We start from the raw sequence: 24,392 nt of genomic DNA, 5'->3' as shown, positions 1-24,392 counted from the left end.
GCGTGTTTCCTTGCTGCTACGTCTAATAGACATATGACCCAGCTTTGTGTGTTTACTTAGTGGTAATGTCATAATGAAATGTCACTGATGTTCTTAAACTTGATATGCCCATTATTTACAGGCTGTTTCTTGTTACGTGACTCAGAGTTGCTGAAGGGCTTCTTAGAAACCACACATCATGTTCTTGTCTCTGTCATTTTGTTAGACTTGATCTATCTGAAGCAGCCTCTTTCTGACATCTAATCTCATCTATTGTCAGGCTGACAATAAACGGTCCAACATGCTGCTCCCATCCAGCCCCTACCCGGCATTCCCTTGTCACGCAAGCGTACCGGTCATCTGTCAAAGAATCCTTTCCGAAGCCGCAATCTAGCAACGCCACGACTCAAGATGAGACCCCACGCTGGAATGGAATGCCCCAGCATTTGCGATGCCCGTTTCATCGTGCCCGGGAGTGGCGCCGCAGTGTGCGTGCATGGGCTTGCGGCCGTCCCGCCGCGCACTGGAATGCTCCCGTTTCCCACGATTTCCCGCCAACTGAGTGAAAGGCTGGGATGATGCAGAGTCGCAGCACCTCGTACCGAGAGATGGACAGTTGAATAAGCTTCAAACCTTATGCCAGGATAGCCTGCCTTGGTTGTGAAATTAGCAAGGGATATAGTTGTGCCTAGTATATACCTCAGTCGTTGGTTAGAGTTTGGATATTTTGATGAGAGCTCTCTGTTGTACGAGTTTCACACCAAGAATCGGCAAGGATCTTCACCTGTCACCACTTTTTTTTGCTTTGGAGCGTTTATCCCTTGTTCAACGGGCAAGCACTAAAGAAAACCGGGCTCCCTATGCCCTTGGCTTGATGTCATGGATGGGTTGAACAAGCTCAAGGGTGGTGGTCAAATTGTCTAATCCTGCGGTGAAATGTCGAGAACAAAGACACATACGATTGCGTACGCGCAAGAGGTCTCAGATTCGTCGTCGGGTTTCACAGCGTCCTTCTGCCCTTGAAATGAAAAGAGACAAACAAAAAAAACCTGGAAAATTCGCCGCGCTTTGTGCACGCCCTCCCTTGGGCGCGTGCTTGATCGGCAGGGGCATCTCATCTTGTCTCATTCTGCACGTCATTGTCTCGGCGACCGACAACAAGACGCGATCGGCGGGCTGTCACATCAATTCAATGACGAGCTGTCAAGGAAGCCTTGAAGTCGAGTGAGATCGTCGGTCGGTAGTTGCTTCTGCACGTGTGTCCCTAGGATCGAGGGAGTAATTAGATTGAAATGACAAGGGGTGGGCAGCGAGCTGGAAAGTTCCATGTTGAATAGCTTTCGACAGTAAAACACTAACGTTGTCGTCGGATGCGACGGGATATCCTAGCCATAACCATAACCCATACTCCAGCTCCATCTGCCCTTTTTTCTATCTTGGCGCATCTCGTGGCACCTCGTCCATTAAACACCCTAGAGACCCTAACAGGTACTGTGTCTATACCCACAACTCCACATCAGTGACCGCCAACCTGTCCCTTGGGCAGGGGAGGGATCCAGCACACCGCAAGGTTGAGCGCAATGTGAATGATGCCAATGACCCAGAAGCCCATCGCAAAGTCCTTGCCCTGGTTCATGAAGCGGAAGATGATGGCAAAGATGACGCCGCCGAGGTTGCCGCCGCCGCCCGTGAGTCCTGACAGGATACCGTTGGCAAAGGGGTGGACGTGCGGCACAAGCGCAAAGTTGGCACCGTTGCCCGCCTCGTGGAAGACCGACATGAGCACGATGAGGCCGACAAAGGTGCCCACAGTGCCGCCGTTGGACTCGGCCGGGTTCACTCGGCCGATGAGGATGAGCAGAGCGCCGGTCAACAGACCACAAACCGTGATCCATCCCTTCTTGAGCCAAAGGTTACGTCCAAACTTGTTGTACAGGATATCGGCAATCACACCACCGAGGGGTCGGTTGACAAAGTTGAGGAATCCAAAGATGGCAGCGTAGTTGCTCGCCTTGGTCTGGTCCAGATGCGGGAAGTTCTTCTTCAGGTACGCGCTCAGCACAGCATTGATGGCAAGCTCGCCGCCGAAGGAGCAAGCGTAGGTAGCAACGTGGAAGAAGGTCTGAGGAGAGTAGAGAACAGGGAGCGCCTCCTTGAGGCTGGGCTTGACCACAATCTCGCCCTGCGCAATCTCCATGGCCTCGTTGCGTGTAATCGAATGCTCGTGGTCACCAACCTTGACGTCCTTTTCGCAGCCAGGGCTGTTCTCCTCGTCCGATCCTGAGCGATCTGGTGTACCCACTGGTGTAACATCACCAGAAGTAGAAACACCATGTGCTTCCATGTTCTTGCGGACCTGCTGGGCCTGGTCGTCCCAGTCTCCCATGGGGCTGTCGGGGCACAGCAGGAGCATGCCCACACCGCAGACAATCAAGCAGATCAGAGGAACAATGAACGTCACTCTCCAAGCCTTGGAGGGGGTCAGGCCTTGGTGAGCAACCAAAGAGTCGAAGACAGCAGGCATGATGAAATAGGTGCTAGATTCCCAGTTAGTATTTAATGTCCTGCCATCGTTGTCTTGTGAAGGTATAGGGTTGGCTTACATTCCACCACCAGCATTTCCCCATCCACCAGCCAAAGCATTCGCGGTGCCGACAACGTTCTTGTCAAAGAAACCGGTGCACCAAACCTGGCAAGGCACAAAGGTCGCGCCCAGAATACCGATAAAGAATCGAGAGATGTAGAGGCCAGTTGCGTTCTTGACAAGGGGTGCAAGGCCGATAGGGAAGCAACCAAGAAGGATCAAGTAAGCAAAAACTCGTCGTGGTCCAAACTGATCGCATAGTGGTCCCGTAATGAATCGGAGGAAGAACGTAGCCGATAGCGAGACGATGTTGGAGTTGGCGATTTGAGCAGGCGTAAGGTGGAGGTCTTTCTTGATAGTGACAGTCAATAGGGGAGGGAAGGTGTACCTAGAGTCTAGTCAATACACCACAGTCAAGCAAGTCCCGTTCAAATAACTCACCATGCCCAGAAAGCGAGCATGAAACCCATCCAGGAGAAGAAGAAAACACGACCATAGATGTCGACAGGGTTGAGTACTGGCACACTTCGAGCTTTCCGGCTGATCGGGTTGACCTCAGGGGCCTTCCACATATGGGCGATTTGAAAACCCATGATGAACGGGGTTGTCGTTGGACTCAAAGAGACCTCAAGATATGTCGTCAATTCTTGTGGAAGCGATCGAATAGTAAAAGGAGGGTCGAGAGTCTGTGGCGACTGTGTTGTTGTTTGCTGGTGTTGAGCCTGTTGATCCTGTTTAAGAAGGATGATACCCAGCACATATATACAAGAACAATTCAGTCCTCTTCAAGACCCAAAATGTAGGGCAATCTAGAAAATTGCATCTCCGGATCTCCTATGAATGTCCTGCAAGTTTCAAGTCGATAATGCGCCTCTATCTGTGTTTGTGAAGTCTCACCGAGGGCAGAGGTGAGAACAGACGTGATGCTCCGGAGCCCGGAGATGCTTGAACCAGATTCCTGCCCACGGTTCCGTGCTGATCCGATAACGACGGGAGCGACGACGGGGGTTAGAGCGGGCCGTCTTGGTGGGAGTGACAGAGCCTCCGGGGCTACAACAACTGTCCCCTGAGCCGGACAAGGGACTAGCCTCTGCAGCGGCCACCTAGAACCCGTGTACAGCTGGTTCGGAGTGACGCCTATCGGTTGCTGAAGCTCGTGTAGTCTAGTTTTTCAACAGACTATCTGGTTACCCTTATACGGCGAGCGAGCTGTCTTTTGAAACCCTGGTCCAGTAACGATAGGGGATCACTCCTCAGAATAGGGTCAATCCACATATGAAGCTTCCCTGCAAATGATGATTATGCAACTTCCAGGTCCCGCGTCTCAAGAGGTGCAATTCCAAGGATTCGTTCCTGCGTGGGCATGGCAAAGATAAGGCCTGCACCACAAGCAGGCTATGAGGCGGCCATATGCCGACGGTACTGGCCTGACCGACACCACTAGGTGCGGCTCAAGCTCCCCATCTATGATAAGCAGATCGTCCAGAGACAAATAATCATGCTACCATTGGCCCAGGGTCCTGACGTAACGGAGTAACGGGCGACGAAAGACGGTGATAAGAACAAGGCTGGCGCGATCCTGGGGGCGCTGCGACGGTGTCTGGCCGATGTATGGCTAGTGTCCAACAGTTGAGAGATAAGGTCGTGGTGGTGTTAAGTAGATGGTTCGTGAATCTCCGCGGAGCAAACTGTGGCGGGGTAGGGGCAATATATAGGTAGGAGGCGATAAAGGGCGACAAGGCGCTAACCAATAGTCCTATCTCGTTGCGGCCGTCGAAAGGTGGTGTCGTGTCAAACAGAGTTGGATCCCGGACAGGCGGGAGAGTTATCATCGATCCCCGGTAATCGGATCGTTGAATCTGACCTTTGGTGGAAAGCTCAATGGTTAAGGAGAGTTCGTTGGCCGGCAATCGCTGCCCCTGGACGGGCGCGGAGGTCCCTGTTGCGCCAACCACGTGCCTAGCGCGTCTTGGAACTGCGAAAGAAAAAGGCTGAGCCTCCCAGTTAGCAAGTCATCAAGAGAAGCACTCGCTTCTTCAATCCAGTCAATTCGGTTTTCCTGGCGGCGTGGAATGCTCCAGAGCTGACAAGACTTTTGTCTGGCGACTAGCCAAACCCAAACATCCACCAAAAAGCATACGACGACTCGGCAAAATGCTGCGATAGGCTGCCACCTTCAAACTTGAAACTGGTTCACGGTTGAGCGCCAAAAAGCCCAAATTCCCTTTCTGATCCCTTGAGAATTCTTGTCGGTTCTGGAAGCAATGGAGCGTCGATGAGGCTGGCCCTGTGTTTGTCGCAGGACGCTTGGCGCGTCGCTTAGGCCTCGTAATCTTCAGAGGAATGAGGCTCGAATAGTCCAGAATTTCGCTTGACTCGCGGCGAATCCGTGTTTCTCGTCTTATATAGCTTGGCGAGTTCAATGTCTTTCCAGTCTTCCTCGGCCGAGATTCTCGTTCAAGAAGCAAAGACATGATGCATTGTTGAAATGATCATGGTAACTTGAAGCACCTAGAAAGCTTCACCTGCGGCGATGCCTTCGGCGCTAAACCGGAGACGGTAAGAGGGGCAACTCGGGCTCTGAGTGGAGGGAAGGAGGGGTCTGAATTTTTTCTGCGATAATTCCTCGAAATGCCCCTCCATGATCGGACTCTCTCTTGGTGGGGTCCGAGAATTATTGTTTCTCTCTTCTTCAATTTTCCATCTTTGGAGTAACTGATCCAAGCCGTGTCCCCAAGGTATGAGGCTCTTTGCTGATCTTTTGGTCTCTTTCCCCTCATCACGTGCGTCGCACTGACGTAGGCTCCTCGTCAGAAGCGTAACAGCCAGCTCTCAACGAGAACAGTGGGGTTCTTCAGTGTGACGCATCGTGAGTGAGAGGCGTCCTGTCCTCAATATTCAAACTGACACTTATCTCTAGATATAATACCATTTCCGAGATTCATTTAGTCGCAATGGCTGCCCCTGAAGTTCCCAAGACCTGCAAGGTCATCACCGCCGACACCATCGCCAAGGGACTCCTCACCGAGGTCAAGGAGACGCTGGCCAAGGTTCAAGGTTCCAACCCCGGCGAGCCTACGCTTGCTGCGTTCCTCGCCAATGGTGATCCCGCCGCCGTCAAGTACGCCGAGTGGTCCAAGAAGACGTGTGAAGAGAAGTGAGACTTTCCTGCGGACTGTCGCCTGTCTGTCGGGTGATGCCCCTGGGCTTGGCGCTGATGTATAGCATAGCGGCTTCAAGTTCGACCTCCGAACGGTTGACAAGGAGCTCCTCGAGGAGGAGATCATGAAGGCCAACGATGACGAGAGCATCGATGGCATGATCGTCTACTACCCCATCTTCCCCCAGAACCCTACCCACGACAAGTACGTCCAGGAGACTGTCGAGCTCGGCAAGGACGTTGAGGGTCTTCGACACAAGCACATTCACAACATGTACTACAACATTCGCTACTTGGATGCCCCCGAGAATCGCAAGAAGTCGATTCTGCCCTGCACTCCTCTTGCCGTTGTCAAGATCCTCGAGTACCTGCAGATCTACAACCCCATCCTGGCCTCGGGCAACCGACTTTTCGGAAAGACTATCACCGTCATTAACCGATCAGAGGTCAACGGCCGTCCTCTTGCCGCTCTTCTCGCCAACGACGGTGCTACCGTTTACTCTGTGGATGTCACTGGCGTCCAACTCTTCACCCGAGGACAGGGTATCAAGAAGCCCCGCCACCAGGTCGAGGACAAGGAGGGCTGGGGATTGAAGGACTGCCTTCCTCTGAGCGACGTCGTTATCGGCGGTGTCCCCGTCGAGTCTTTCAAGGTCCCTACCGAGCTCATCCGTGATGGTGCTGTTTGCATCAACTTCTCCTCGTACAGGAACTTTGACGGCCCCGCCATCAAGGAGAAGGCCTCGATCTATGTGCCCTCTGTCGGCAAGGTCACTATTGCTATTCTGTTGAGAAACTTGGTGGTAAGACATTGTGATCCCCCATAACCATCTTGATGCTGACCGGCTAGCGCCTCATTGCCAACCGACCGTCCAAGGATGAGTCGGACAAGAAGAACATCGAGGCCCGGGCTGAGGCCTTTGCGGACGACTAAATATCGTCTCTGAATGCTTGACATTCACGATTGGAGGGAGCTTTGAGAGATGATACCTGCGATTGCTTTAGGTTAGACCATGGAAAAGTAGAATGTTTTGGGACTTGAAACTTTGAGATAACAAAAACAAAGGAAAATGCTTTTATTTATTCAGGAGTCACACTAGATATGGGATAAATCAGAAAAGTTGGGAGAATGGTACGACATGAGACTTTGTTCAACACAATCAATGCGTTGAGATGCGGCCGCTGTGATGAAGCCCTGCCTTGGTATCATGTACAGCCAGTGAGACAGCCGAGCTCATGGAGGGAATCTCGCGATTAGCCATGAAGAAATTCTGAAAATACCAGTGAGACATGGCAAAATCGCAATTGGGTTTTAATTACTCGACTCATGAGCAATTCGCCATGACAGTTCATCTATGAGATCTCATGATCGCCGTCGGGTCTCATGCTCGAAGCGTTATCGAGATAGCTTATCCCGATAATACATGTGTTTGTATTACATTTCAAACTGATAAATGACAGTTGCGGCTTTGAAAAGCCAAGCCAACCCTCGTTGACTCTCAGCGGTTCGTCAAACATGACAAGTTGTCTCATCTGGACTCCTCCAATATTCGCCGCCCACCATCGTGACCCAGTTCGGCAGTCATTGGCCCCGCAGAGTTGCAGTTGAGGCTGCATCTGGAATACGGGGGATTGGACAATGGTGATGAGATTGAAAAGGTGAGAGCGTGCCACGTTGGCACATTTCGCCCTGCGCATCTCATCACTTGGTATCGGGAGCGAAATATTCACCCTGTCGCACTGGGCCTGTCGTGACGCTAAGAGCCCGAGTTGGCTCCTGAATGGTACATCTCAACCACAGCCATCTCAAGTCCATGAGAACTATCAACAACCATCAAAAAGGGTAGATAGACACATGCCTCGAACCTCGGTGGACCATTTTCGTCCAGTGTCGTCCCAGGAGAGCGGTGAGCCATTGGGAACAATGGGGAACCCCTTTCTCCCACGCGTCCTTGCGTCCTTGGTGCTTGGTCCATGATCCTTGTCCATGATGGAATGGAAATTAACTGGTGCAACATCTCCATATGCTACCAGCCATCCATGGTACCGGAGCATACCCAATTGGAAAAAGGGCCAGCGGCTACTGTACCTACCTCTTTGGCGACGACGGATCATGGTTCTATTATCGGACTCGGTTCGCATCTAGGGCGGCCATCCCTTTTTCTTGTGATGATAGCAATGCAATGTGTGTCGCACGGAGCAGATCTCAGAGTAGCACCCATCGCGAGTCCTCATAAGGCTTCCGACGCGAAAACTCTTGCTTGATTTCCCACTGCGACCTCATTAATATTACTTCTGTTTCAATTCCACATAGCAAAAGCCGCCAATCAAGGCCAAAGGGACGCGCTAACAAGAGCCAGGTGCCCATCCATCCGTCAGGTCTCGAAAGAAGCAGCGAAACAAAGCGGGCTCCCCCGTGTTTCCCGTTTCACATGGACTACATTCAATTCCACGCTGAAGGTCCCCTAATTAGAAGTCCCCCAACGTTCCATCCGTTAGTCCCTGGAGGGGGGCTTGACGCCGCCGCAATCTGAGGCTTCATTCCGTCCATTCCACGGCCAGCTTTCCCTCATCAGTTCCCGTTCCCGTTGCACCACCCCTGACCAGCGCCATCGAAGCTTTTTCTCGAGTCTCGGCTAAAGCCAGCGCTTCTCTCGCCTGCCTCTTGTGAAAGCAAGCCATCCATCTGAGAGGTCCTCAGGTCTTGTCTTTGACGCAGACACACGCGCGCGCGCGGGGGAAGAAGGGCTCCATCCATTGGATTGAAGCTGCATAATCGCTTGCCCGTCCGAGCTGAAAGCTCCATGCCGGGAGTTGCCAATTGGTACGTACCTACCCTCACGGACGTACCGTACCGTACATCACCATCACATCTCCAGTTTTTTGCTACTTCGACATCCATCTTCCTCCCCTTGGCTTTTCAAGCCTGTTCTTAGACATGCCAAATTGGCTTCTCGCTGACTGCGTCCTTCGCTACTAGAACGCCTTCTTCGATCCAGTCTCTTGCTCCGCGCTGCTTCTTTCTTTCGTCTCTACTCACCTGTCGCTCGCTCCCTATCACCTCGTGCTTCTTTTCTTTGTCAGATCGACATCCTGACTTCCACCCGCCGCCGCTTCTAGCTTTTGCGCCACGGTGCCATCTGTCGACTAACCGGACGTCACCAAAGACAACACCTCCAATACTATCGAATCACGGAAGCGCCCAGCTGCCGACAAGCAAAAAGAGAACAAAGCCTTCTGCAAGTCAACCTGCGTGCGTCGCCGACTTGAGGCCGGCTGTCCAGTTCTGACTTGGCACCGTGTCCTGAATCCCCCCGACGGCTTGATCGACGCGCCAACAGATAAAACTCTCCCCGATCAAAACATTCAACAAACAAGTTACCTGGTCCAGCCCCTTACTCGAGCTACAACGTCGAACCGCAATGGCAGCGCAGGCCATGCATGCTCACGGTCGCGATGTCCGCCATGGAAAATCAGGCTCTGGCTCGTCCCTGAATTACGGGCCGGTGCCTGGATCGCCTACTTTGACGAACCCCGATATGATCTTGCCCGATTACGATTGCGATGAGTCCCTCGATGATCGCTCCCAGTCTCCCATTCTGATGTGGAACAATGGCCGAACAAACGACATGCGCTATCACCTCCCTCCATCGCAAAACCCCTTTGTCGCCGGACCCATGAGCATGCCCCCCTCAACACCTATCATCTACGGAAATGGAACTATGCTGTCGGATATCGGCGAGGTGACCGAGGTTGAGAGTGTTGTTGGAAGGGGACAGCGCCGCCCTTCATCACACCTGTCAGACGACGACCCTACCATGACTATGCCACCTTCGTCCACAATGGGCGTGTCGCGCATCAAGACGAGGTCGCAAATCTTGTCGCGCGAGAGAAGGTCATCTCTCGAATCCAACTCCACAGTCACATCTCAAGGCCACGGTGCCCCGTTTGCCGATTTTGATGATTCCGTCAGTGTTGACGATATTAATTTCCAGGGCGACGATGAGGAGAGCATGGCTTCCTCATATGTCGAGGGAACCCCTGCGCAGGAGCCCAGGACCGCTCGTGTTCCCCGTACACAGGCGGTCGGCGAGGAACGGTATTCCACCAGTTCTCTTAGTGACAGAGCAGAGCAAATACTAGCCAACGCGAAGCAAAGATTAACAGTAGGGTCTACGCCTTGGAGATTAGGAGGCTATGCTAACGATATTATAGACAATGGAAGGAAACCTATCGAGAGCGAGAAGCTCGCTTTACTACTCCCCCATGTCTGACGGCTCAACACCATCTCCCCCGATCGTCCGACCTGCGACATCCCTCCAAGACTCCACCGATCCTTTAGGAATGGGTCACTCGAGAATGCAAAGTGACATCAGTTTACAAGACGACTTTGGCGGCCCTGGATACCCTCAGCGATCTGCTAGTGCCTTGGGAGCTGCAGGAGGCTACCGTCAACCTTTGACTTCGTCCAGAAGCGCTGATGCACTGGGGGGATATGGCGGCTCAACACACAAAACTCCTCTATATGCTCTGGATACGACACTGGAAGCCCTGAGCGAGGATGAAGATGGTTTCAATGGCAACAGGCATCGGGACAGCGTTCAGAGTTTCAACATGCAAAGCCCAACGTTCGGCTCATTTGCTGACAAAGATATAACCCGATCAGCGTCAGTTGCGCAAGTTCGCGACTTGAAAGATCAGATGAAGGATCTGAGAGGCAAAATCTCGAGTCTGAAAGAACAAGCACGAGCCGATAGTCTAAAACGCCGCAGTCTACAGAGCCTCCGGACACCCAGCCCATTTACTCACGCGAGGTGGGACCAAGGATTCCTTGAGCCTCGGAGGGTTAAGGGTGCTGGACCTGAGACAGTGCCCTGGCAGGCTCCTTGGAACACTGATCCGACTAACAACGACGCGGATGCCAAGGACACGCCTGATCAGGAGGTGGAAGAAGTTAACAAACCGGAAGAAAAGGCGCCAAGTGCCAAATATGAGGACACCCCCGAAGCCAATCCTGAGGAAGCGCAAGTTGAGGAGAGAACAACGCCTGTACCAGACCCTGAACCTGCCGTCAAGGACGAGCCACAGTCGAATGGCGTCGATGAGGTCGATAATAAGGGCGAGAACTGGGAAGGCAACCTGGGGGAAGTACGCGCAGAAGGGGATGAGGAAGTACAGGCCGATCTGCAATACAGTCCGCAGGACAATGTGCCGGATAACGCGCCGGATAGCGTGCCAGACAATGTGGAGGATGATGTGGAGGGCGGTCTACAAGATTATCCTCGAGGCGAACAAGAGGACGAAGAGGGCGAGTTTGTGGACTATGAGAGCGAGAGCGGCGAGTCCCTATACCACGATACCTTGCAGCACCCTGTCTCGCACGAGGATCGCGAGGATGCATTCGACTATGAGCACTTCTTTCTTCACTCAGCAATGGGGACGATCAGCCAACAGCGACTAGGACGGCGAGGGAGCTGGGGCAGCGTGAGCTCAGAAGACTCGGTGGAGACCACACGGGGTCCTTTGCCTGAGCTTGACCGAAGGACAAGCATCGACACGATATCTTCATTCGATACCTTTGCGACGGCAACCGAGGGACGCGCAAGCCGCACTTCGACAATTGACGATACGACTGAGACTATTCTGGAAACGCCTGAAGACTCGGATGGACCCCCTACTTCCAAGCGTACCACGTTTGGGGGCTTCCAGTTTCCGCACAATAGCACCCACAGCTCCAGGAATAACTCTGTTGACTTCCATCAACCTCATGGTCGACGCAACACGGTGGTTCACCGGCCGACTAATAGTGTAGTCGCTTCGTCTAATCATCGACCGTCTGTTTCATCGTTCGAGTCGACAGGGACCAACAGAAGCTTCCCTCTTGTCAACAAGTCCAAGGCTACTACCGGAGTCTTGACACCGACGGACAGTACCCCTGGGGGGTCTCCGGATCCAGAACTGAAGCAAATCTCGGAGACGCTTATGAACGGAGCAACCAATTTGGGGGGCACGGGCAGTGGGCAGAGCAGCGGAAGGTCTTCTGCAGTGCAAGGGCTGGCAAAGGAAGATGGGATCCTGGTAGAGAGGCTCGTGGCCAGCCTCGGCAAATGCGTCCTGGGATTGACGGAAGCATCAAGGGCCAGCTCAGAGGCTCGAATGTACCGGAGGAGGATTGATGCAGCACGGCGCATACTAGAAGGGCTAGAGGATTGTTAATGTTGGGATACGGCCTCAAACTTGGGATGGGCAAGGTTAGATGAGGGTGGCTTTGGTGTAGGTCTGGGTCGGCGCTTTGCATGGCAGACAACCTACATATGGTGCTCTAGTTTGGAGCAAACGGAGTTGAGAGCTGTCTTGGATTAGATCAGGTTCGCGTTCGATACCCTTCAGTCTAGCGAATCATCTTTACTTGAGTTGTTGCATGCAGTTGTGCTTCGTTGTTGTTTGTGTGCGTTCTCCTTGTGGGTGAGTGACGATTACCTAGGAGAGGGGCGAATTTCCACTGTTTGACGTGTCAATCAGGATATCATTGACGGGCTGCCATCTACACCAGTTGTTCTGGTTGTAAGATGGCAGACTGGGGTTGAGACAAAGAGTATCCAAAACCCTAGCAACGTTTGTGGCCTTGCGCAGACACACATGTCGCACGAGGCACAATTCATCAGTCACCCGCTTGAACAACAGTAACCGTTCATGCGACGCCTATAGCAGGCTGCCAACAGCCTAGTGATTAAAACCGAGACGGGTTGGCGATGACAGAGCTGCTGTCTTGCAGTATATCTATTGTCAAGTATCAACCATGTCTTCTCAAGCGCAGAGAAATGGGTGGCTCTGTGGATGGCTCTTGTATGCTATTAAGGACCGATACGTTCACCAACGGGGGGCTGGCGCAACGGTAGCGCGGTAAGTCATTACAAGTCATCAACTCAAAATTCAACACTCTAATTCCCTCATTAGTCAGATTCCAGTACACTGGAATTTCCTGAAGGTTAAGGGTTCAAATCCCTTGTCCCTCATCTCCTACAAATTCTTTTTTTGCTGATTTTGGCACCATTTCTTTTTGTTTGTTTGATCTGGGCATCTTGGCTCTTTTTGTACCATAGAGTGACCATGTCCAAAGGCATGCCAAGGAGTATATAAACTTAATAGTATACCAAACTACATGTTCGTGCCTTATATCGAATTAAATGTGTAATTGTACCTACTATCCAAGCAACCCTGATCTCGCTTCCCTTCACAGGTAAGTGAGCAACTACAGTTTGGTTGATGAATTCTGTGTTAGCCAGGGTCGGGTTGTCACATGTCAAGATGTAAAGAGTGAATGCATCTTCCCGTCCACCACGATCGGGTATTTGCACTCGCCCAAGCAAGTCACATATATGGAAGGAACTGCCTATTTACCGTAATATTCAATGTCACCATTATTTTCTCCGATCCCGTTGACGTGATGGTGCGCTGCCTTTCACCATTCACCTGCCCAAGAACGCGGAAGTTACCCTGCACCGCTACACCGCTAATAAAAAGCCACGCATCAAATCCACCAAACCTTCTCCAAAACCCCAGCGATACTAGCTTTGTCCCGCCCATCTACAACGGCGCTGGTCTACTCCGGCTGCACAAAAGACCCCAAAAAAGAAGACATCGCAAAACGGTGTCGTCGTCGTCGTCGCAGACATGGAATCGCCGACGCTGGCAACGAGTCTCCTCTCGGCGCTCCTGCCGCCGGATCTTGTCGACTCGATCAACAAACACGTCCTCCATCCGCGAGCGCCCATCCAGATCCTCCTGCGCCACGTCCTCGTCCAGGCGCAGAACCTCCTCGATACGGCGGCCCCCATCATCGAGCCACTCTTCGACCGCCTCATGACGGCCATGGCCGAGAACCAGGGTCTCGTCGGCGTCATCGCCTCTCTTCTCGTCCTCGCCACCTTTCTCATCATCCTCAACTGGATCCGTCGCCTGCTCATGTGGTGGACGCGGCTGGCCATGCGCATCGCGACCTGGGCCATCCTCTTCGCCATAGCCGCCTGGGTGTGGGAGCGTGGCGTCTTTGAGAGTGCCAAGGACATGGCCATCGCGGGAGGAAAGGTGGCGGGATACCTGGCGGTTATCAAGGACGTCTGGCTGGAGGAGTACAACAAGTACGAGGCCCAGCAGGGCATGGCAGGTTCGGGCGGAACGAAATCGGGAGCGAGGTCGAGATGATGATGCGACAAGGAATGATTTTTTATGACCGGGCCACACAACAACCAAACCAAACCACCAGCGATGATTCCGTCCCGCCGAGAACAGCAACAACTATTTGGATACCCTGAGAAGGACGCACGATAGGAAAACTCGGAACGACGCACGAAGATATGCACACGAAGGAGACTATCTACATAATTACCTAAACTTTGGCAGAAAGAGACGGAAAGCTGGATTGTCTCGGCGAGAGTTGAGACCATGGACAACCATGCCTTTATTCAGTTCGGTCTCGTACTAAACGACGCAAATAACGCCAGCGCTATGCAATACTATCAAGATCCCATGCAAACTTTGATATCCCATGTCACTGAATGTACCATCTTTTCCTCGTAGTCACTATCTGACCGTTAATCTTGATCCTCAAACTCTTCGTCGTTCGGTTCCTTGGGGTCTTGGGCCTCGTGGAACTGGATGCAGTCGTCAATAAAGCTCAGGATAGCTGCTACACTGTCCTCGTTGGTCACGTCCAGTTTGAGATAGTTGATCATGCTGAAGCTCTCGATCAAACCGGCCACAGCACGGTTTAGACGACGGAAGCTGGCGCCCTTCATGACTTGATCCTTCTCATCTGGCGGCCTAGAGGTATCGTCCTCGCCCTCGGGTCCCTCTGTGATGCGACGCGTACGCTCGATAGGGTCGTCGTCAAGGAGGGCCACGTCGGGAGTGAGGAAGCGCTTCAGATCCTTCTTCTTGACCTGACCCTTGACGAGGTCCATCTTGGATAGAAGGTTGATGTGAGGCACCTCAAGCATCAGCATGGCACTCATGGCGCTGAGCGTACCGGAGAAGAACTTGGCGCGGTCAACGACAAAGGTAGCCTCGAGGAGGTAGACGGCGGCCATGCGGATGTCGAGGGCGCCAGGTTGCGACAGAAACTTGACCAATGCGGGCAAGATGGGGACATGTGTGTAGAGCTCGATCTGGCCTGGCATGTCGAAAATGATTAGATATTCCTCAGTTAGAGAGTCGAGAGCCTCGGTCAGCCAGTCGAGATTCTCCATGAGGAACTCGAAGCAGTAGATGAGGCCGCCATTGGGCCCCAGACCAACCTCCTCCATGGCATCCTTGAGGGAGATGAGCTCCTTGATGTCAAGGTCGGGCTGATGCTCAAACGTCTCGGCAGCAGGGTCGAGGTTGACGTAAAAGGCGGACCGGCGGTTGAGCTGGAGATGAGTGATGAGGGCGGCGCAAAAGGTGGACTGCAGGCGACAGCCGGTTAGCCAGGGGACGTTGGGGGAGTGGCAAGCACGCAATTGAAGAGCGCATATCGGGCATGATGATGCAAGACTTGAGTGAGTCAAGGTTGATGATGATGATGACAACAGGGAGAAGAAGGGTTTCGTTTCGCGCCCAACGTACCTTGCCCGCGCCCGCGGGGCCCATGACCATGGCACCGAACTTGCTCATATTGAATGAAGCCGGGGATTGTTGATGATGGGGGGTTGGTGTTTTCGTCAAGTCGACACGACAGGGGAGCTTCTGCGATCACCTCTAGCTTCCCCGTTGGGTACCCCGAGCTATCTAAGCTGCCCCGCCTGATAAGGGTCCAGTCCTTGGATGAAAGCGAGACCGGGGACTCTGTTAAGGACGTGCAGAGGCGCAAGGTCTAGGTAGTGGCTACAGGCAGTTCCCGGCTCGGTTGGGCGTCAGCGAGTGCTACACAGCCTTTGAGAATACAGTAATGCCAGTTGACGGTGACGACGCGGTGGTCAAACTTTGACGTCGTCGGGCAAGGTGGGGTTGTGTGAAAAAAAAAGAGCTGGGATAGATTTTTTTTTCGCACCCTGTCCCGGGCATTATGGCGGGCAATTTTTTTTTACTCTCCGGTCCCTCGCTGACTTTCAGCGCCTGCCCCGCCCCATCATGCCCAGGCTAAACGGCCATCATGATGGCTCCACGTCCCCGTCCATGTCCATGTCCATGGCTCATCCCGATTAACCTCCCTCCCTCGTGCTTCTCCGCCCGATTGCGCTCTTCGGACGTCGGCGCACGTGTATGGAAGGCGGTCAGGGTACTGGCCAGGGTGGTCATGGAGGAGGAATCGAGGCCGACTGGTTCGGCATGGCAGCCCATGTGCCCCCGGGGGCAGCCAGTCATTGAGGTTCTATCAGTCCCAGGAACCCAGCGTACTTTAGCGGGGATAGAAGGCGTTCCGTGCCCTCTCGTTGGGCTGGGTTCAAGGAACGGCGGGCGGCAAGTCGATGGCGCAATTCTGCTGCAAATTTCGGCGTCCGAGACAATCAAGAACCTCCCCCTCCAAGTTTGCTCTGCTACCCCTCCATGACGGCTACCGCTGCCGATAGCATGTGTACATGGTCTCCACGCTAGCTCCCCATAGTGGACGCATGTACTCTCTTAATATCTGGCCCTGTAGATCAACAAACTGCCGCGACCGACGGCCGGTCAACGACTTTTTTTTTTCTTCGACATCCCCGCCTCTTGTCCCCTGCTCCAACAAGAAAGCCAAGCCAAGCCAATCCATTGAACCAGCCCCTCGCATGTAGCATTAAGAAGTAGGGGCCAGATATGTACATAGTAGCTCGTCAATTGATTCGACTCATTCGCACGACGTCAAGGTCTCACTGCCCCTTGATTCCCGTGCAAAGTGACATAAGCTGCCCGAGTCCAAAAGTGCCCGACTCGATCCAAATTCCCACCCCCCACTTGCTCGACGTATTCGCACATCCCCCTCCCTCCCGCCTTTTCTTTCCTTCACCTCCCGCTCGATTCTTTTTTTCTTCTCTTCCTTCCACATCCTCTTCCACTTCTTCAATCCTCCCTCGGCTCTCCAGCGTCTACTCTCCGTGGTACGTCTTCGTCCCAATTGCTTCATTGTCGATATATATCTAACAATCTGTCTCCAGTGACTCCGTTCTCCCGGTCATCACAGTTGGACTTCCCCCCGCGGCACAGCTTTTCCGTCACCTCTCATCCTTCCCTCCCTTTCATCTCACATAATGTCTGCTACCAACGGCACCAACGGCGTCCACGCCGAGCTTTCCAGCTGGAAGCACTACAACGAGGGATCTTTCCTCTTCACCGTAGGTCCCTCCTCGTCTCGCCTACCCCCGAGATTGCGACCCCGAGCCCGGCCTTCATCGGCATTCACACCACGGTCTTAAACCGAGGCTTCATGCATCAATTGTTCCCCTCCTCGACCCCGCTGCTAACATTCATCCAGTCCGAGTCCGTCGGCGAGGGCCACCCCGACAAGATCGCTGATCAGGTTTCGGACGCCATTCTCGATGCCTGCCTGCGGGAGGACCCCCTCTCCAAGGTTGCTTGCGAGACTGCCACCAAGACCGGTATGATCATGGTCTTTGGCGAGATCACCACCAAGGCCAAGCTCGACTACCAGAAGGTCGTCCGTGAGGCCATCAAGGACATCGGCTACGATGACTCCGAGAAGGGCTTCGACTACAAGACCTGCAACCTGCTCGTCGCCATTGAGCAGCAGTCCCCCGATATCGCTCAGGGTCTTCACTACGAGGAGGCCCTTGAGAAGCTCGGTGCCGGTGACCAGGGTATCATGTTCGGCTATGCCACCGACGAGACCCCTGAGCTCTTCCCCCTGACCCTCCTCTTCGCCCACAAGCTCAACGCTGCCATGTCCGCTGCCCGCCGCGACGGCTCCCTCCCCTGGCTCCGACCCGACACCAAGACCCAGGTCACCATCGAGTACCGCCACGACAACGGCGCTGTCGTTCCCCAGCGCGTCCACACCGTCGTCGTCTCTGCCCAGCACTCTCCCGATATCACCACCGAGGCCCTCCGAAAGGAGATCAAGGAGAAGATCATCAAGCAGGTCATCCCCGCCAAGTACCTTGATGACAACACCATCTACCACGTGAGTTCTTGATCACCCCCAGTCAGTGAGTCATTTGATATTAACAAGTCTTTTCAGATTCAACCCTCTGGCCTCTTCATTATTGGTGGCCCCCAGGGTGATGCTGGTCTGACCGGCCGCAAGATCATTGTCGACACCTACGGTGGCTGGGGTGCCCACGGTGGTGGTGCCTTCTCCGGCAAGGACTTCTCCAAGGTCGACCGATCTGCCGCCTACGTCGGCCGATGGATCGCCAAGTCTCTGGTCAACGCTGGCCTCTGCCGACGTGCCCTTGTCCAGCTCTCGTACGCCATTGGTGTCGCCGAGCCCCTCTCCATCTACGTCGACTCCTACGGCACCTCCGAGAAGACCTCTGAGGAGCTCGTCCAGATCATCCGGGACAACTTCGACCTCCGACCTGGTGTCATCGTCCGTGAGCTCAACCTGGACCAGCCCATCTACCTCCAGACGGCCAAGAACGGTCACTTCGGTACCAACCAGAGCTTCAGCTGGGAGCAGCCCAAGGAGCTCAAGTACTAAGCCATCAATCAACCTCGCGAAGTTTCGTGAAGGAAAGAGAGTATTCAACAGCTCTCTGCATATATTCATCCTAGATGTTTAATCAGTCCATTTGATTTGGCAACTCAAGGCGGCGTACGGTTCTCAACGAAACCTTTGTATCTCCCACCGGAAGGGAGGGCGGGCGGTTTCCGGCTTCTGTTTTGTTCTGTTTTCCAAAAAAACCATTATTTTGGTTCCACGGCTGCGGGAAATTTCTTTCGCGATATACCAGGCATGGAGTGGGCGTCTTTCAACAAAGACATTTTAGGGCAAACCTGCATTTGTGAGGCGAAGCAAAAAGTCAAAGACTTGCATTACGACGATACCCTGACGACAAGGGGATGACAAAAAGAGACACGACACATACTTATGAACGTGGCGCTTGACGGGGAAACAAAAGAACTTCAACATCTTTTCTTTCCTGGATCTCTAGCCGAGCTTTTGCAGTAAGCGGGCGAGAGCTGAGATATGGCGGTGGATGGATCAACATTCTCGATCTTGGGTTAGGCATGAGAAGATGGGGCGACAATTAGATGCGTCCTGTGGCTGCGGTAGTAGACGGCAGCCAGAACCATGAAATGAAAGAAACCAAGTTCACGGTCATTCTTGATAGTCTTGATCCCTGTGAAGTTCCTTGTGAAGCAAATCGAACATGTGATGTCAACGATGGCCGACAACGGAGCGATAATCATTGTCATGAGGCTCATGGCCGCAAACGGACATGATGAACCTTGCTGCTCTCTGTCTGACTGATACCCGGCTGTGTTGATGCTGCCGGCAATCTTACACACGGGAACCTCACGGGAACCCGCCCGGGGACGTCTCACTTCTCACACATACATGGCCGGCAATTCAAACCGTTATCACATAGCCGGCACGCCGTTATTCGACCCCCTCCACGGCAACTTCAAGATGGCCGGACTCGGCAGTTGGCGTTACAAATTACCTCTCAAGGTTGAGTTCTAGAAGGCCTCTGGACCCTTTGTCAGGGCGGAAGCATCCGGATAGGCAGCAACAGTTCTGCTTTTTGACTTTGGCAATGGTTCAAATGTGATGTCATCTCTATCTTCAAGGCTCCCTGCGTTGTGTAACAACTAACAAGGACTCGCCTGTGATGGCCAATCCTGGTCCAAGCTAGATAGGACAATACAGGGACAGACCATAGATGGATGGTTAGATAGCGCCAAGTAGAAGAAAGAGATCTTTGTCTCTTGTCAAATATTAACATTCGAGATGAAACGCGAAGCGCGAGGCCAGTTTGGCAGAGCGGAGCCCGGAGGCCGGCATGTTGGTATTCCGTCACATTACTCCCGGCACAGGACCCGTCTATATTGACTCTCTGCCGCACAAGTTTACCCCCTGATGACCAGCACGTCTCACTCAAGCAAGGGAGAGGGACCCTTGAGCTCTAGTCAAGCTCGATGCTCAACGCCAGAATTCCTCAGAGCTACTAGCCACAGGCGGACCGTGGTTCGGCGTGGCTCAGGGAGGCGGCATACGGGACACCAGAAACGGGGAGACGAGAAACTCTGAGCATAAAGTGGCCTCATGGTGGGCTATGGGGAAAGTGGAATTGCCCCTGGATCCAAACAGGCGAATCAAGATGAAGATGAGAGATACAGCTATTGTCTTCAAGCCGTTTTTATTGTAAGGAATTGTCAAGTTTGTCACATCCTATTCCGGATGGCATGCCGCCGGGTCTGGACTCTTCGACCCCATCTTGACTACGTTTGGCGGTTATTGTCTGTCCGTTTTCATCTTGAGCAGCGAGCGAGCGGGAAGAATCGAACGGTTATCGAGGTTGAGAGAAGATAGCCATGTGTTGGAGCGACAACAAAAGGACAAGAGAATTTGGCCGAGACTAGGGAAGCCTACTTGAGAAGGTGAATGATGTGAGGCTATCGATGAGGCCCAGCCGTGTCTTTGCGCAAGCGAATAAACGCTCACTCACAGATAAAAGCCTACTCGGATAGGATCCAGTAATGACCTGCCATGTCACTGCCGTTCGTTCTGGACCACTTGTGCCAATGGTTCGTCAAGCGAGCTGTTCCGGCGCTTGGTGGATGGAGGTGAGGGCGCCAGTTTCGGAACTCATCTCATGCAGGAGTCTGGTCTGCTGCATGGTTTTCGATGTCATGTTCAACGTCGTAATAGCCTATCTCTCAAGTTCTGTCTCATGACCTTGCGTTTCGTCCTGCCGTTGATGATCTGGTGAGACAAGGCTGGTATCATATCATGGGCATATTTCCTGTGTCCGAGTCAAGAAAACAAGCTGGCAAGGCAGTTTGTGAGTTCTCTGAGTCAAAAATTGCTCTCAATAACCACCCTCTTAGCTGCTTGCGCTAATGGGAAGCAAATCTTTCCTTCCATCATATTACGCATTTCTCCGTGATCGATCTATGTATTCAGGCATCAATACACATTGGCATCCACGCGGCACAAAGAACGATGCTTCCTTCCTTCCTAAACAGGGACTAGTTCTTGTCGTAGGATGATCGAGTTGCATCCATGGAGGGCTGCGAGCGCAGGATCAAGTGCCGGTAACAGAGCCCGTGGCCGCGTTTTCGGGGGACGGGAAGTAGTCGTCCGTACAGTTGCGGCCCCGTATACCACGAGGATGAACAAACGTTAAGGCGTTGTGTAGGTTGGGTGCGAGGTTGGTGAGTGCCACACCCGCAGAGTCCCTTCTGCAGCCCACGCACTCGGAGAATCAGAGAGCATTTCCCAGTCGTCCATCCTGGTTGCACCCAAGACAACGCCGGCGCCTTGGCATAGAGCTGCTTCCTTGGTAGCTCTCCAAGGCCATAGGTGGTAGGGCTGGCACGAGGTGCACAGACAAGGGTAGAGGCATGATCCGGAATTTCCGAAGCTGAATCGAAAGCGTGAACTTGTCAAAGGTCGTAAAGGTCAGAATAGCATCATACCTTAGGAGAAACATGTGTCAGGACCAAATAATCCACGAAATCGATGGGTATCAGCTCATGGTGTAGAGCAAGCCAGGGGTTCATAGCGAGAATCCGAAAAAGCACTCTTGACCCGGTAACCGAGGGTGCGGTTGGCGCTTGCGGACCGCTTTGGACTATTGGTATACCTGGGAGCAGGCTTCAACATGGTCTGCCACCTGAGCCGGTGGGCAGGATCGATTCTGTCGGTAGGCTATCCCTAACCTACTCCGTAGTAGTTTGGGATGATGGAGAACAGCCACAACTTAAAATCATGAGAGGATAGCCAAGCGAATAGGAACCATGGGACAATTCTCAGCGCACATTCCCGGGTGAGAAGCCTCCTGGTCGTCTGATTTGAGGGGTTCACTCTGGCTGCTCCCTCTTCCTATGAACTGCTTCAGCTCATGACGCCAGCCGCTGCGTCCAGGCGATTGTTGTTCTTCTCAAGACGGTTCCCGTGTGATCCATCTTCTCGTCAGAAATCTCCATTGTGCATTTCTCCCAACAACTTGTGAAGAGGGGGCGTGTACCAAAGCTACCCAACAGGGTAGGATGAACACATAGATAGTGAACCTGGTGTGAGATGAATAGAACAAGACGTAGCAGCGATACCAAGGAAGTCTCATCATGGAGGTGGGTACCCTCTGCTTGAAACAAAAGTCAAGCCATCAAGGCCAGCCGCAGATGGACAGCCAATCTCCAAACAGGCATCGGCACTTGCTGACGAAAGCCTATGTAAGGATGTAGGACAAGGCCCCAGGTTTCCAAACTTTTGTGTGTGGGCTGAATGCGAAATACCCGTGCTATTACCCCATCCAATGCCCGTCGGATGGAGATGAAGTGAAAAATGACGATGCTTAGCTGGCCAAGCTACTTAACTTCTGAGTTGTCAGACACTGTTGGCCTGTTCTCTCTTCTGAATAGCACACTATCACGACCGTGAGCGAGGTTCGGAGTAATTCACGGTAGCACTGGCCACCGCCTGGTTTTGCCCACCCAAACCCAACAGACCGGATGAGCAGAGGATCATCCCGGCACGCCATTATAGCGTAGTCACTGCGCTGGTATCCGAAAACAGGGCAATGTAGACAGAGGAGGCGAAAAAGGCGAAAAAGGGGGCGAAATGGGAACCAAGGACGGTCCTAGCTTGGACAAACAACAGAACCGAGGAGATGGTTTGGCAGTCGGTGCGGCCGGGAGGTCGCTTGGCTTGGATCTGTAGGAGGGGACGGATGCCAGAGGTGAAGCCGCACACCACCCAAGGGCTGGGCGAGAGCGCCATGTGCACTTGCATCTTGGGCCCTTCCTTGATGGAGTGATGTTCATTCGTGTGTCAACAACAGTCGAAGTTGCCCGCCGTGGCATAAGTGACGAGTGGCTTGGCTGGAGATGGAAGGGGGAGAGGCCGCAGAGGGTGTGATGAAGCGTGAGCTGTCGCGCCAACGGGTGACGCGGGTGACCAAGGAGGCAGATGGCGTCGCTCTCGTTCATGTGTTTGTCGTGAAGTCATGCAGCTGGCCGACGCCCCCGCACGGAGAGGACGGAGGAAAATAGATGTGTGCTGTGCTTCAGCTGCGGCCTGAAGATGGAGCCGTGACACTGTGTTGGTGGAAGTCCTTTTCTTCCTTGGCTTGGGAAGTGGGAGGAGTGTGAGGGAGGGAGATGGAGATGGAGAGTCAGAGTCGAGGTTTCCAAGAGCAAGAGGTGAGATGGTTGCGGCAGGCTCACTCGAGCGCCCCGTGAAAGCGGGTCTGGGGCGCGGGCGCTAAACCTAATCTGAAGTCCAATAGGCGGCAGGTGCCCGTGCGCCTATTCAGCCCGGCCGGTCGGGACTGCGGGCTGGCAGGGGCTGTCGGACAACAATAGCAAGCGCGCCGTGGGGACAATAGGAAGCTGCAAGCCCCGTCAAGCCCCGTCAAGCCGCGCCCCACCTTCCCACCTGCCAACCACGTCCTGCTCCTCCTTCCGTGTCCGCAACCCACACCCGCGGACGTCTCGCCGGTCCGTTTAGACAATAGACTTGAGGCATCCCTCCACCCCAGCCAAGGCAAAGGCACACGTTATTCCTGCCGGGAATGAGCCACTCCTGTCTCAGATTGGTGACAATGCTGATCACAGCGTGGAAAGTGATGATCACCCTCTTTTCTTTCCCTTTTCTGATAGATCCTTTCTGCTTTGGACGAGTCCTCGTTTGCCTTGGCGTGCGTGATTTGGTTCTTGTTGATTCTCCGAACCCCTTGCCTACCTACTCCGTACCTCCCATCCTTTTACCAAGGGAAATATGACGGCGTCCCGACGATGCACGCGAGAGATGACGACACTAATGCACGGGACGTTGTATGCTTTGATGTCTCTAGCCAGAACCCTCGCTGTTTTGCCTCATTGAAGGAACATTGCAGTGGAGACTGCGGCCGGCAGTTTGAATAGGTAGCACTCAGGCACCCAACAAAGATGGAACGCCCAAAAGACGAATTCAATGAGCCGGCTACCTGCCCGCCTGCCCGCCTGCCCTGCAAACGCCGTGGCATGAATAACTGATCCACAGAAACCACAATGCTACTTGTGGTACTTTTCGCCTGCGACTAACCTTGCCCTATCCGGTACTAGAGCTCATCCCATTCCACGGAGATGGTATTCAATGGGTGGCCCTCGCGTTGGTTTCAAGCCGCTTGGTGGAGGGGGAGTGCTTGTACCCTGAGACGAGCAGAATACATGATAGAGCAGCGAGAAATGCTCACAAGAGCAAGTCTAAAGTCCGTCCTTGCCGCAGCAAGCGCCGACCCGTTAAACTCGGCCGACCCAGAAGTCCATGCCATGGCGTGGGCAACCATCCATCCGTAGTGTGTTGGCGACTCAGTCACGCCCTAGCACAGCGGGCGTGCCGAGCCTGATTGAGCAACCTGTCGAGACCAAGGTGTGTCTAAATCGATTCACTCGCCTCATTGACTTGTCCATCTACGGTCATTCTTCTTTGCCCATTGTGGTCGCGGTATCCCATCCACCACTCCCCGGCCAGCCCAGCCGGGAAATGATGGCTTGCAAGGTCCATGCATGTCATGGCGGCAGCAAGACAAACGCACCCACGCCCAC

At 53.5% G+C, this 24,392-nt stretch overlaps 6 protein-coding genes across 6 annotated transcripts; 4 read left to right on the top strand and 2 right to left on the bottom strand.

Moving 5' to 3' along the window:
• Positions 1-1,495: 1,495 nt before the first annotated feature.
• On the bottom strand, positions 1,496-3,156 carry NCS57_00107500 (Nitrate/nitrite transporter; the record flags this gene model as incomplete). Its single annotated transcript, XM_053051148.1, has 3 exons — positions 1,496-2,516; positions 2,583-2,951; positions 3,005-3,156. 3 exons carry the CDS (start codon positions 3,154-3,156, stop codon positions 1,496-1,498), a joined length of 1,542 nt encoding a protein of 513 aa, XP_052919663.1.
• A 1,940-nt stretch (positions 3,157-5,096) lies between these two features.
• On the top strand, positions 5,097-6,657 carry NCS57_00107400 (uncharacterized protein; the record flags this gene model as incomplete). Its single annotated transcript, XM_053051147.1, has 5 exons — positions 5,097-5,122; positions 5,409-5,432; positions 5,484-5,720; positions 5,794-6,526; positions 6,574-6,657. 5 exons carry the CDS (start codon positions 5,097-5,099, stop codon positions 6,655-6,657), a joined length of 1,104 nt encoding a protein of 367 aa, XP_052919662.1.
• A 2,488-nt stretch (positions 6,658-9,145) lies between these two features.
• NCS57_00107300 (uncharacterized protein) lies at positions 9,146-11,939 on the top strand (the record flags this gene model as incomplete). The annotated part of the gene is made up of 2 exons (XM_053051146.1): positions 9,146-9,889; positions 9,939-11,939. The coding sequence occupies 2 exons, from the start codon at positions 9,146-9,148 to the stop codon at positions 11,937-11,939; spliced, it is 2,745 nt and encodes a 914-aa protein (XP_052919661.1).
• A 1,458-nt stretch (positions 11,940-13,397) lies between these two features.
• NCS57_00107200 (uncharacterized protein) lies at positions 13,398-13,928 on the top strand (the record flags this gene model as incomplete). Its single annotated transcript, XM_053051145.1, has 1 exon — positions 13,398-13,928. The coding sequence occupies one exon, from the start codon at positions 13,398-13,400 to the stop codon at positions 13,926-13,928; it is 531 nt and encodes a 176-aa protein (XP_052919660.1).
• A 389-nt stretch (positions 13,929-14,317) lies between these two features.
• On the bottom strand, positions 14,318-15,377 carry NCS57_00107100 (GPN-loop GTPase 3; the record flags this gene model as incomplete). The annotated part of the gene is made up of 2 exons (XM_053051144.1): positions 14,318-15,169; positions 15,330-15,377. 2 exons carry the CDS (start codon positions 15,375-15,377, stop codon positions 14,318-14,320), a joined length of 900 nt encoding a protein of 299 aa, XP_052919659.1.
• A 1,550-nt stretch (positions 15,378-16,927) lies between these two features.
• NCS57_00107000 (S-adenosylmethionine synthase) lies at positions 16,928-18,336 on the top strand (the record flags this gene model as incomplete). The annotated part of the gene is made up of 3 exons (XM_053051143.1): positions 16,928-17,011; positions 17,152-17,817; positions 17,875-18,336. The coding sequence occupies 3 exons, from the start codon at positions 16,928-16,930 to the stop codon at positions 18,334-18,336; spliced, it is 1,212 nt and encodes a 403-aa protein (XP_052919658.1).
• Positions 18,337-24,392: the final 6,056 nt, after the last annotated feature.

Source organism: Fusarium keratoplasticum, chromosome 1 (assembly GCF_025433545.1).
Source record: "Fusarium keratoplasticum isolate Fu6.1 chromosome 1, whole genome shotgun sequence".
In the NCBI taxonomy this organism is placed as follows: domain Eukaryota; kingdom Fungi; phylum Ascomycota; class Sordariomycetes; order Hypocreales; family Nectriaceae; genus Fusarium; species Fusarium keratoplasticum.
Note: the sequence above shows the minus strand (reverse complement) of the source record. Positions and strands in the feature narration are given on the sequence as shown.